At 40.8% G+C, this 12,669-nt stretch overlaps 1 protein-coding gene across 1 annotated transcript in view; it reads left to right on the forward strand.

Annotated features, from left to right (window-relative positions):
• ATP13A4 (ATPase 13A4) overlaps positions 1–12,669 on the forward strand; it is a 46,761-nt gene that overhangs the window by 3,835 nt on the left and 30,257 nt on the right. Inside the window, exons 3-6 of the mRNA XM_048314950.1 lie at positions 7,416–7,589; positions 10,059–10,193; positions 12,391–12,461; positions 12,553–12,633. Coding sequence (XP_048170907.1) covers positions 7,416–7,589; positions 10,059–10,193; positions 12,391–12,461; positions 12,553–12,633 — 461 coding nt within the window. The remainder of the gene's footprint in view (positions 1–7,415; positions 7,590–10,058; positions 10,194–12,390; positions 12,462–12,552; positions 12,634–12,669) is intronic.

The raw sequence follows: 12,669 nt of genomic DNA on the forward strand, positions 1-12,669 counted from the left end.
CTGGTTATCCCCTCCAACAGGGGATGGCTTAATAGATTATTCATGTGGTGTTACAAATATAGATGGAGGTGGTTTAATAGGAGCTTGAGGGATGGGCCAGACCAGTGTCCCCAACCATTTGACAGCTGAATCTTCAGGATCAGCTCCAGTTAGAAAACTGGAAACCTTGGCTTTCTCCAGAACAAAAAAACACATGTTATGTTTGCATAAATTAATGGCAAATGCAGTCTAGTGAATTGGCAATCTCAGTCTCAATTGGCAGTCGCTATCTCAGACTGAAGCTGGGATTCCTAAATACAGAACTACTATATTTCTTTCCAAAGTTTCCCAGGGAGAAATGCATTTTGTAACAGCTGGAAGTCCTATGTTTACACAAAATATCTGGTCTCCTGCATGGCACTGCTCTTAAATAGTAATGCCAGTGCACTACTGCACTGAATTCAGTGCTTCTGAGCTGCTTTGGCATTACAGTGTGTTATGAGTCAGCTATTCACATGGATTCTGTCCCTCTAATAGATTCTGCTGGAGATGTCAGATCCACGATGCAGCTGTACAACAACAATTCTTAGGCCTATCTGGCAAATGCAGTGCTTCTCAAAATTCCTGTGCTACAGAGCCACTGGAGCTCTGCTGTGAGTGCCTGCAGGATTTCTGGGTGTACAACAGCAAAACTATTGAAACACAGTCACTTACAAGTTGACACAACTGTTCACTTTCAGAAATCCTGGAGAAGTCTTCAAAATCTCCTCGCTGAGAGTCCTGTTCTAGTGAAAGAGACTGTGTCATGTGCAAACATGGATATCTGTTATCTCTAAAGACAAATGTAGATTTTCAGGCATCTCTCCTAGCCATCCAGGCGAGGGGAGATGCCACATTTTGCGTAATGCAAACCTGGGTAATCTGGGATGTGCTGGAGAATGCATACAGAGTCACCCAGCAGCATGAACAGAGCAGTGCAGGAAGCACAAGGCACTGGCTCTGAGGGTGGGGACTAACTATCTCCGTGTAATGCAGAACCCGACTGGCTCTGCCACCCAGTTACTAAACCTGCTGGCAGCACCCTGCTCCTGGCTCTAGCCCTGGTGCTGATGTGCCACTGCTCCCCAGCTCCAAACAGCTGCTGTGTTTGTGTCTCTGCTCCACCCTGCTGTGTCCTTCTAGGACTATAAACAGCTTGTTGTGCTCTCACCACTATTGGTGCTGTCACTAGCAATACCAGAATTGAGCTGGAACTAATTAGGTTTAAGTGGATTGTCTGGTGCTGTGTACTGTCACACTATTGTACCCTGAATGTTCACTTCCAGCTGTGCACTACTGGGACACCCAAGCTGTGCTTGTATGGAGCCAGTTATCCCTATGATGTTCTTGTTTCTCAGCAGTATCATACTGAGCCCATGTGTCCTTAATCCGGTGCTCAGGGATCTGCACTATGAATCTGAGGTTTTCCATGCACAGCTGGTGTGTGTGCCCAGTGTTGAGTCAGTCTCCACGATGAATCCCGAGTGTCTGGCAGTTGCCATGTTCTCCATGCCTGCAGTGAGCATGATCAGTGCTCATTCACCTGGGGTTCCCAAATGGAAGTCAAAGAAATAGACGTGTGAAGTACTTGAGTAGTAAATGCAATTAAAACAATAGCTCAATTATGCTAAATTAGGCAGGAATGCATGTAAGTTTGTTACATTTATGTAAGGGAGGAGAAGAGTATGAGACAGAGAAAGATACTCATGAGGATGTATGAGATACTGTAAGAGGATGAGAAAAAAGCAATGTGTATATAGAAAAAGAGAACAGCTAATGTGTGTATTTATGTGAAAGAAAAAAAGAAAGTAATATGTAAATGAGAGTAGTTGTGAAGAAAGAGACAAAGAAGGCTCTATTTAAGTAGAGGAGTGAAGAAGAATACATGAGGTAAAGAGAATTATATGCAGAGGTTCTTTCTTTGTTAAAATAGCATATTTAAATTACTGGCAACCACAATGACTGGCAGCAGCACATAATATCTCTTTGACCCTGCAGCATCTTTTTTTAAATTCAAAGCCATGAAAAGTATTTTTGATGTTGTTTTCAATAGTCAGTTTAATCTACCTGAACCAAATTATTAACAAGCAGTTCTTGATTTCTCAAACAAGATCAGATCTTGGTCCAATAATTAACAGCTGACATTGTGCAAGTGCCAGTTCTTCCAGAGTGGAATAGTTCAAATAATCTGAAAGCATGCAAATAATTCATTTGAACTCTGGATGTGCAATGCTTCCTTGTGTTGAACCAGCTGTCCAATTTGCTGAGAAAAGTTGGGGAGCTCTAATGAGAAGAAATGCTTTGAAGTTTTCTTCTGTATTTCCATTTCTTGGTATAGTTGAGGTGCTAGATAGTCCTGGATTTAAGAGTAATCACTCTGATTTAGGAAATCTAACCTGTATACCTGTATATCCTTGTGTATGTCTTTGGGTTTACTTTACACTGCTGCGGAACATTTGCTTGAATGAAAGTTCACTCTTCTGCTACACAGCTAAAACTTAGCAAAGGATATTCAGAGCATGAGATAAACTCTCTCTCCATGACCATTCGTAGTACCAGAAAGATCTTAGTAGTGTGAGAGAGCTCTGGACACAGCAGCTTGCCTCAGAGAGGTCTGATAGTATGCTTCCCTTCAGAAAAATCTGCTTGAAGACATTTTTGAGGAGTACATTTACTGTGGAATAGGAAGAAAAAACCACAGCTTTATGCCTTCTGCCAATTTGATGCTCTTCTCTGCACAGCTTGGGAATAGTCATTACCTTTGCACAAAACCTAAGGTGTGAAGCTTAAGTCTTGCAGTGCAAAAGATTGTGATAGACTTTGACAGGCTACTGCTTTGGGGAGGATTTGCCACAAGCCTGACTTCAGCATGTGTTCCCCTACTGCTTGTGGCTGAAGGAATGGGAGAACTGCAGTCAGTCAGCTGGTGAACCCCAGTTTACTGCTGCATCTTGGCAGCTCTCTGCCTCCTTTGAGATGCCACAGTTCTGAAGGGAATCTGATACAGGAATTTTATATATTTTGAATTTGAAAAATGTAACTTTTAAAATGGAAATAAAATCTGAAAGTTACAATCCTTTTGCTAATGGAATGATAGTGAATGTTGCTACTGGTTTCAGAGAGAACAGGAACAAACCTCTGATGAAACAGGTTCTGGTTGGTAAGAATGAGATTCAGTTATTAGCTTCCTTGTGAATCTTAGCCAGTCTTTCAAGTCTAATCCTATTATCTGTTGTTATAGCAACAGGTTGTTCATAATAGTGAACCTGGTGTTGAGGTTGCCAGAAATATGATCATTCACAGCCCGGCTTTGTTTTCACCAAAGAAAAAGGTGCCTGAATTTGTTTGACTTTTGCATTTAAATTCTGCTGTGCAGATGACCTGGCAGTTAGAGGCAATTTTTCTTTTAAACATAAGTAACAAAGACTTGCTGGACTCTAGAGGGATATGCCCTTGAATGCTGGCTTTGTGTGATTGTAAAAGCAGCTAAGAACCTTTCTTGCCAACTGAGCAGGTCTGGCAGCTTTTTCTGTCCAATAATCCAGGCCCCCTCTTAGACCCTTCACTCACAAGTCAAACCATTTTGTTACAGTCACTTCTCTGAGTGATGTGAGTCTCAAGAGAAAAAGGATGTTAACAGATGAGGAAACAAATTTTACAATACATTACAATTTATTAAAAATTATTCTACAGAGATGAGATGAACTCTGTATACCAGCCTATTTTGTAGATGGTGTTACCTTCTATGAGATAACGAGAAGCCCTTTGGAGTCTTACAGATGGCTAAACTTTGCTTTATTTTCCACCATCTCCTAGTCTGGTGCACTCAAGAACCCAGATTATTTGACTATGAAATGTTTTATATGCCAAATGCATCATTGAACTCTAAAAACCTGTTCATGCATTAGAAAAATTGTCAAGGTGCAAATCTATATTCATCAGACCCCTCTTCAAAAGAAGCATGTCTGCACCAGCACAACAAAATGAAACACAGCAAAAGTTATTTCCTTAACAACATAAAACTAACCTGTCAGACATGCTCTTACTGGTGACATCAACACGAGGACTTCTGCCAGCCTTGAAAGTATTGTTTGCCATAGTGGACATGCATTTGCTTGGAGGTTTTTGTAGCAGAAGCTGAGTGAGTCCTGAATAAGCTTCAAGAATTTCTAAACCCTAATTACTATAAGTTGTTCATGTGGCTAAATAAACCTGCATCATGTACGTGCCTGTTCCTCCCTTCTTCATGTGCATTGTGGATACCTCTTTTATGGATCTAATATTCGCCTTTTTTATGGAAGATAATAGTTTTGAGAATTCTTCTAAAGAATTTCATTTTGACTTATCTGACAAGTGAGAAGTTTCTGCTTCAACAAGGAGTTATTCATGTATTAATTTTTTTTATGAATGCAGCATTCATTGCTATAATCCTTCCAGCTGAAAGCATAGGGTGAGAAAAAACTCCTCAACCTAACAGAACATTCTGTACTGAAGTTAAGCATTGAAAGGTTCCAGCTCAGCGAACTTTGGCACAAGTCAAGTTTGGAGCTCAGTCTGTTTCCTTGCCTAGCTTTACTTCTCAGTGATGTGGCCCAGGTAACCTGGTCCAGACATTTCCAAATGATGGGAAATGATTTGCTTTGACAATAGAATCTTTCATGGACATCCAGATGCATCAGTTAACATCTGATGTTTATTCTTTCCCAGCTTACTCCTTGTAGAACTCCTGAGCAGCTGTATTCAGAAATGTCACACTCATCAAGACACGAACCAGCAAACCTGAACCAACATCTCTGTTCATGTGGCAAATCATGCCCTTGAAGGGTCAGAACAGCTCAGTGGTATCCTTCTGTCTGTCTCTCTGTCTGTCTCAGGCAAGTCTCTTGTGAGAAGCCGCAAGACCCAGCACACAGCATAATGGATATCTTAAAGAGCATGGTCTATTTTTCCAAGATGAGCTATTTTCCTTGTTTGCCTCTCTTCTGTTTTTCAAGATGAGGAATACTGATGCATGCTTGGTTTTGGGGAGAGTCTTGGAATCTATGGATTCAAATCACTTTTTGAGTTGAAACTACTCTGGAAAAAAAGGCCTTAAAACATATGCTGGCATAGGGGGACTCAAGATATTTATTTTCATATATTGGTGCATGGTTTCCTAGGCAAAAATACAGAGAAATACAGAGTTTGCTCTAGTTCTCTGGTTATGCTGTTGTATCAGGCTTGGGAAATCATTGAACATTTCAGTGGAGAAGAACACTGCCAGCAGAAGATGTTCCCAAATGACTGCCAATCACATTCAGAGCACCCACCCTCTCCCTTCTTAATTCCATTAGCTACAGCCTTCCTGACTTCTCAGACATTGGGTGTAAGACATAAAAACTGAAAATTAAAGGAGTGATTCATGGGCAGAAGCAAGATGCACATGGCAGCAATCCTGTTCTTCCCCACCCTGATATTCATGCCAATCCCAATTTGAAAATACTATTCCAGTTATTCCAGGTCTAGCCATATACTAGAGGAGGTCTGAAGGTGTGTTCTTTTAACAGTTCTTCCCTTAGGCATCTCTGTCTCCTTGGGAGATCCTTTGCCTTGCTGACAGGCTGTGAAGTCTGGGTCTAAGCATCTGGCTTTTGCTAGTAAGCAATTGCTGTGAAGAGTAAGTTCACATTGACCTATGTACTATTCTGTGTGCTGGTGCTGACACTATTTCTTTAACCTTTTTGGTAAGGTTACAACTAGAGAGAGTTGAATGGAGACCCTGTACCTGTTTATAGGAGCATGTGAATATTAATTGCACATGACTGCCACACCAACTGCCTCCTAGCAACCTTGCCTGTCTGCTGCCCTCCATGGGCTTCCTTTTATCTGCTGCAGAGTTGCCTTATTCTCTTGGTCTGCTCAGAGATTATAGAAGCCTTTGAAAATGTTGTGTGTTCATCTCAGAGGTGGTATAACCAGGTCCTGTGTAGTGCAGGCCACTTCCCTGTGTCGTTTACCTTACTTTTTCCTTACAGTTGCCAATTTCTTCCCCTTAGAAACCTCTTGGAGATTGCTTAGGATGACAGAGTCTGTCTTTTGGAGAATGCCACAGAGCAGGTGTGCTGAGGCAGCATGTGGAACCACTGGGCAGGGCCTGCATTTCACATAACAAGCAAAGACACCAGCACAGAACCAGGAATTATGCATTAGTCATCCTTACAATTACATTGCCTTTTCTTCTCACCTTATAAATGGATCTTGCAATATCTGTGGCTGCAGATATCTGATCCTCAGAAGCAGATTGCACAGTTGCTGCAGATATACTTGGAAGAAGGAACTGAGGAACCTTAACTCTTATGTTAGCAAATTCTCCTGGTCACCTGATGTGGTTGCAGCCATGGAATCTCCCATCTCCTCTATAAATTCACTGTATACATTTCATTTCACATTTACTAAGTCCCTGCTAGCAGTACTGAGAGGAAATTTGGCCACAGTACCAAAACCTGCAGCTCTTAAAATGTAATGCTGACAGACATCTCTTTGATGTTTGGGCAAGTCACCTTGCCTCACTGTAACAATTTCCCCAGCTTTAAAAATGGAATAATAATACTTATTCATCCAACTAAAATGAGTAGCTTCCTTTGGCCCTCTGAACATGTAAAGCATTCTGCAAGTGTTCATTAGATGTTCTTACTAACAGTTATTATTATTATTATTATTGTTATTATTATTATGATGTTAGGCCAATGGCACATTAGTAAGCTCCAAAATCCCCATACTGGAGCTGTCATGGAAGATGGTTACAGCTACAAAAGCTGTGTCTGTGCCAAGTTGTGCACAGCAGCTCCAGCTGGTGCAGGCACACAGCGTCTCTTGCAGCACCACGCAGAGACACTGGCCAAGTCTCTAAAGTGTAGGGGCATTAGTGCAGATCACTGCTAGGGCAGGGAGCAGCTCTTCTAATGCAGCAGCTCTGCACTGATCACTCACCATCCCCTGGTGCAGATGTACTTAAGCTCTTCAGCTGTCTGACCCTGGGACCTTAAAAAAACTGACCGTCAAATCTGCATTCCTGACTTGGAATAAAGGTTTGAACCTCTATATTTTGTTATCATTTCTGCTCATGCACACACAAAACAATGTCTCATGCCAAGTTTCACAACTACATAAAAATAGTGGTCAGGCTACAGCAACCTGGATTTTGTGAAGGTAGATGAAAAGTTCTGTTGAAGATGCAAATTTTTGGTCATCATATTTAAGACTTGTAAAGCAGCCAAATACAAGTTCTATGGCTTGTTTTTCACAGTACCGTACCTAACAGTACCTATGGGATAGCAGTGAATGACAGGAAGGTATAGTATTCCAGGCATTTCTTTAGGAGAAAGAGTAATGATTTTCCCCTTCTCTTTGCTGTACAGGATATATTTGGCTACAAAACTCAAGGCTGCCGAAAGGCCTTTTGCATTGCTGGATACATCTTGTCCTGTGGGGCTCTGAGGCTGCTGTTTTACTGGAAGCCAGAGTGGCATGTGTGGGTAAACTGCATCCGATGCAGCCTGGAAGAAGCGGATATTGTTCTGCTTAGAACAACAGTAGGTGCCTACTTTAATCTTTAAATTAGTCCCTAGTATGTAGCTATTTGGCAGGTGAGTTAACTGTAAGGTATCCAGTTAGCTAAAATCTCTTACACTGCTGGTTTCCTGCAATAATATCTTATGTGTACCATTGTTGATCTAACGAACTTCCAAGTATTCCACAAATTACGTGTATGATGAAGATGGGAATGGAGGGTAGCAGCTGATTAGACAAGATGAAAGACATTGGGGTGATAAAACCTGTAATATCTGTGGTTTCAAGACTATCATTTGTTCCCAGTCCTTCCTCCTCCCTTCTACCATCCCTGTGCTTTCTACATTGTAGCCTTGTGCACAGATTCTAAAGCATCTGTTTGTTTGGCAGGATCCAGCAGATTCTTTTCCCTCGCTGGGCTCTTCTGGCGAAGATGTCCCTCTCTGCCCAAATTTATCTAATGGGCCAAATTAAAGATTTGTCTAGCTCTGTCCCCAGCAGTGTCCAAGTGTGTCATGAGGGATCAGTACACAGAAGAGGGCAAGCTTACACTGCTTGTTTTCTTGGCTCTATGTTTCCATTTTCTATCACCCCTTCCCCATGTCCAATAAGCTTGCAATCCTGCAGTTAATGCTTTCAGAGCTGGTACATTTTGCTAGTAGTTTCCTAATACAGATCTCCATCTGTTGAGGACTGAACTGAAGCACTGCAACATATGCAAATGCTGGTTTTATTTCATGGAAGCTACTGCAACAGTAAAAGAAGCAAACTGAAACTTGGTTCTGAATCCCAGCTGAGCCTGAATAGTCTAGGAGCTGGCAGGGTTGGTTTACTTGGTTTATTTGACTTGTTATGCTTCAAGCAATGAACAATGAACAATGGCATTTTCAACATTTGAAATTGCAAAATGGATCACTGTGTTTGAACTGCCTTCTTAAATGAGCAGAGAAGCATGCAGTTAAAATCCCAGGTTTTGAAAATCATAGAACTGCCTGTAGAATACTTTATAATGAAACAGTCTGCATTCTAATAGTCTTGGGGTTATGTTTTTTCTTTTTTAAAAACATCATATTAGGGTTAATATCCCTGTTTAATCTTCAATTCAGTTTGAATTTTTAATTACCTATTCTTGTGTGTAATTTTAAAAAGATGTGCCATGCCAAGCACTTTTCAAATAAATTAGTTTTAAAATGATCCTTTGTGTAATTAAACAGGAATTGAATCATATTGTACGTTCTTGTTATCAAAAAGCTTTCTCACAGTATGCTCTGGGTGTTTGAAAATTTCAGATTTCCTTCATGATTCTTTGCGTTAAAATGACAGTTTTGTTTTGTTTTGCTACATTCTGATTATATCAGTTCTCAAATGTGATGGCTACTGCTAATGAGGATACAAGTAATCTCATCAGCTTGATCCTTGGAATTATCTTTTGCTTCAATAAAACCTTAATTCTTAAGTCATCATCATCTCTGCAATTGCAATAGAAGAGCCTATTAACTCACTTTTGTTATTGAATTTTGATTCACTTTAGTTCGAATAATGAACACCTGTGTTATTCACTGTTTCCCATCTCAATCTGCATCGCAATGTCTACTCATTCTGAAATCTAAATTAAAGATAAATATCAGAAAATAGATGTTATTCTACTCAAAAGACCAGTTTAAGAAGAAAAGTGGGCAAATAAATAAGATATATAAATATTATTAAAGTTCTTTTTCTTAATGCTTAAATTATTCCAAAGGACTCATATTTGGTACAGAAATCATTTTTACTGTTCCCTTTTCCAACTGAAGTTTCATAACTGCAAAACTGCTCACACACAGAATGTAACTCAGTCTCATAGTTGGCTTTAATGCATATAGTTCCGTGTTTGGGACTGAAACTTAATCATGAGGGCACTTACTACGGTAGTTGCTCTAATCTCTCAGACTGTACTACCAACACTTGTTACCAGGCAGTTCTAATGTTCAATTTACTTTACAAAAAAATAGGAAGGCCATGAACTCAGTTTGTGGTAAAAGCTTGTGTAAGGTGCCATAAGGAAGGCACAGTGCTGGCACACTTCTTCCAATGACGTGTTAACTCAGGAGTGACTGTGTAAAGGTACTGGCACTAAACATCCATTTTGCAGCAGAGCGCTGTGCTCCTTTTGATCTTCCCTTTACGGTACGGTCACTGCATCTCAGATTGTCCTGTGCTGTTTGCCTGTTCTGGATCTTGACCTGGGTGCACATTCCATCCTTATCAGCCAAACACCAGACCTGTATCACTGAAGTATTTGCACTACTCCCATTTTTACAGGATGGTGGTTCTATACCTGTTCTAATGATTTTCTCTCAGTCACAAGTGTTGGGAGGCTTCTGTTGGTTAATCCTTAAAAAAAGCCAGAGCAGTGCTCTAGAAAGGCTACTGTAATCACTGACTCCAAGGTGAAAGTGAGTTTAGTCTGGGTTTGGGGCAAATTGTGACACTTCTCTTCTATACTCACTTAGGATGATTTTCGGATTTACTCTCGTAAGACTGTGACATGGATCTTTGTATCTGCATTTATCAAAAGTAGATCAGATTATCCAGCCACTGAGGAAGACTCAATCTTCAGCAAAGCCATAATGAAGCCAAGTTTGCAAGTAAGTAAAGTATTCCCTGCAGCATCTGGGAGATGATGGCAAATCTCAGCCATGCTTCATGGAGTGAAAGTGAGCTGTGAAACATATCCAGCTAAGAATCTTGCAGCTTGAGGAACACAGTGAGCTGTGGAAAAGGAAGAGAACTGTATTCAACTGTACTTGCCTCTGTAAAAATCCTCTCATATTCTGAGAGGGGTTATGAAAAGAGAATTCTCACTATTTCTGAGAGAAAACCTATGTTTTAAGTAGAAGAGCTTTAGGAGACTGGGGTTGGCAGTGAAGAATCAGGCATAGTAATCAGGGAATTTAGGGGTGACTATGTGTCTGAAAGGAGACTGTGGAGAACCGAACGCAGCTGCCCCAGTAACATGAAAACAGGGATGAATGCAGCTCATGGAGAATAGAATAGAAAAGTGCCTGAGCTACATCAGTATTTCCAGAAATGTTTCACCAACACATTTTGCTTTCTTGCCTTTGTATGCACCAATTTATGCTTCAAAGTGCATTTGCTAGAGTCAGGTTAACAGGAATCACTGTCAACTGTTCTTGCAAAAATGTATCCTGGTCTCTGCCAGTTCCATAGATTTGAGATCCTAGTGAGACCCTGGGGAAAAGGTAGACGATTGATCCAAGCAGACCTCAATGTCCCTCATGAGCTGAGTAAATGTAGTTATCCAGTGTCTAGAACAAGTACCAGACAGTTCAGTTATATGCCTTGCTTAGCATTGTTAAGTTTATGTGAGCAATAGGAATGCAAAACGATACATTTGCTAATATCTGGCTCTTGATTATAGATACTAGAGCACTGCACTGAGGAATCCAGAAAAGAGCTACTTTCCCTTTTGGGAAATAAATTTCTAACTTGCTAGCATTTCTTTTTATATCTACAACAACTTTTAGTGAATATTTTCATTATAAACCTAACTTTAGCTGAGCAAAGCTGTTGCTAATACTGCTGTGGACATATATTAATGTACATAGGAAAGTTTAGTGCCAACTAGTTTAATCAGCTGGCACATTATGAAGAAAGTGGAGACTGGTCTGTGACATTCTTTAGAGGATCAAATTAGTAACATAAAAAAGCCAAATATGGCCTCAAATAAGAGGCCCTTTGAACACCACTTTTATATCAATCAGCACATCTAGCTAGAAATGACCAGATTTCAAAGCAGCAAAGAGAAAACAGTTAAATCCTTCCCTAGCAATTCAAAAGCTTCTACTTATAAAACAATTATAAAGCGTTTTTGCCATTTAAGCTACCTAAGTCCACAGACTTTTGTGTGGTGCCCAAGAGCTGTCCAAGGACTTCTGATGGGGAGCTGGGTCCCTCGCTTCCCACTCCAGTTTTTAGCATTGCAGATGTTGCAGCTCCTATTGCATGAAATCCTAACTCCAGACCTCTTGTTAAGTTAATGACTGTGGTTATAGCTCCACTTTGAGTCAGTGGATGAGTTGAGTCTAGATTTCATTGGCCTATAATAATGCTTATTGTGCTCGGTAGGGAGAGTTCCCTGGAGCTGATTTCTTTGTCACTCATGTGTACAGGTGCATAGCCCTGCCTTCTGCCAGCTGATAGGAAGTGCCATTATCTCTAATAGGCTTCGTTATTGTTGTGCAGGACAGGACAGACTCCTCTTGCAAGTTATAAATGACAGCGTGTGTTCCTAATGGATAACTGCTCTGCAAGGGCTTAGCATTAGCAGTGACTCAGTATCCTGGGATGGCCTTTCTTGTCTGTTGGCACATCTGTTCAGCTGAAGGACTCAGCACCATGCTTGGAAATGGCCCAAAGCCCTCTGCTTTCCCCAAAGCCAGACAGAAGACAAGGGAGCTGTTGGCTGAAGACAGGCTTTTCCAGCTGTCTGTGTAGTCACCATGGCATCAGTGATCTCTTACCTTCATTCTGTGAAATCAGAGTGAAGATTATTCTTTTCTTCACAAAGAACATTGCTTTGTACTTGCTTGACCTAAAGATCTGTAGTTTACTGGAACCTGCACTGAGGTGGGGATCCCAATCTATAATTCAACTAGGGAGTCACTGTATGCAATCCTGTCTTCTCTCCCTCATTGCCCCCATATAATTTCCTTTCTTTATACTTGACCCCAGTGAGGATGCCTAGCTGAGCTCTGTGAGAAAGCCTGGGAGTATTTTTGTTTGCTGTGTTGCATGTATTGTTGTCCCGGCTTTGTTTTGCAGGTGAAAACTATCCAAGTGCAAAAAATCCGCTATGTCTGGAATATCTATGCAAAACAGTTCCAGAAAGTTGGGTGAGTTCACTGTGCTGGTTGCACAAGTCTCTGAGGAAGTCAAGCTTCTTTGTGAATAATGTCCTAAGGAAAACATCCCTTTCTATTTTAGAGTCCTAGAAGACCACCACACTTGCTCAGCTATACATGATAAATTTGGTTCTGGTCTCACCTGCAATGAACAGAATGTCAGGTACACATTTTAAAACTTGAGTACTCAACATACAGA

The sequence above is a fragment of the Corvus hawaiiensis genome, chromosome 10 (genome assembly GCF_020740725.1).
Source record: "Corvus hawaiiensis isolate bCorHaw1 chromosome 10, bCorHaw1.pri.cur, whole genome shotgun sequence".
In the NCBI taxonomy this organism is placed as follows: Eukaryota; Metazoa; Chordata; class Aves; order Passeriformes; family Corvidae; genus Corvus; species Corvus hawaiiensis.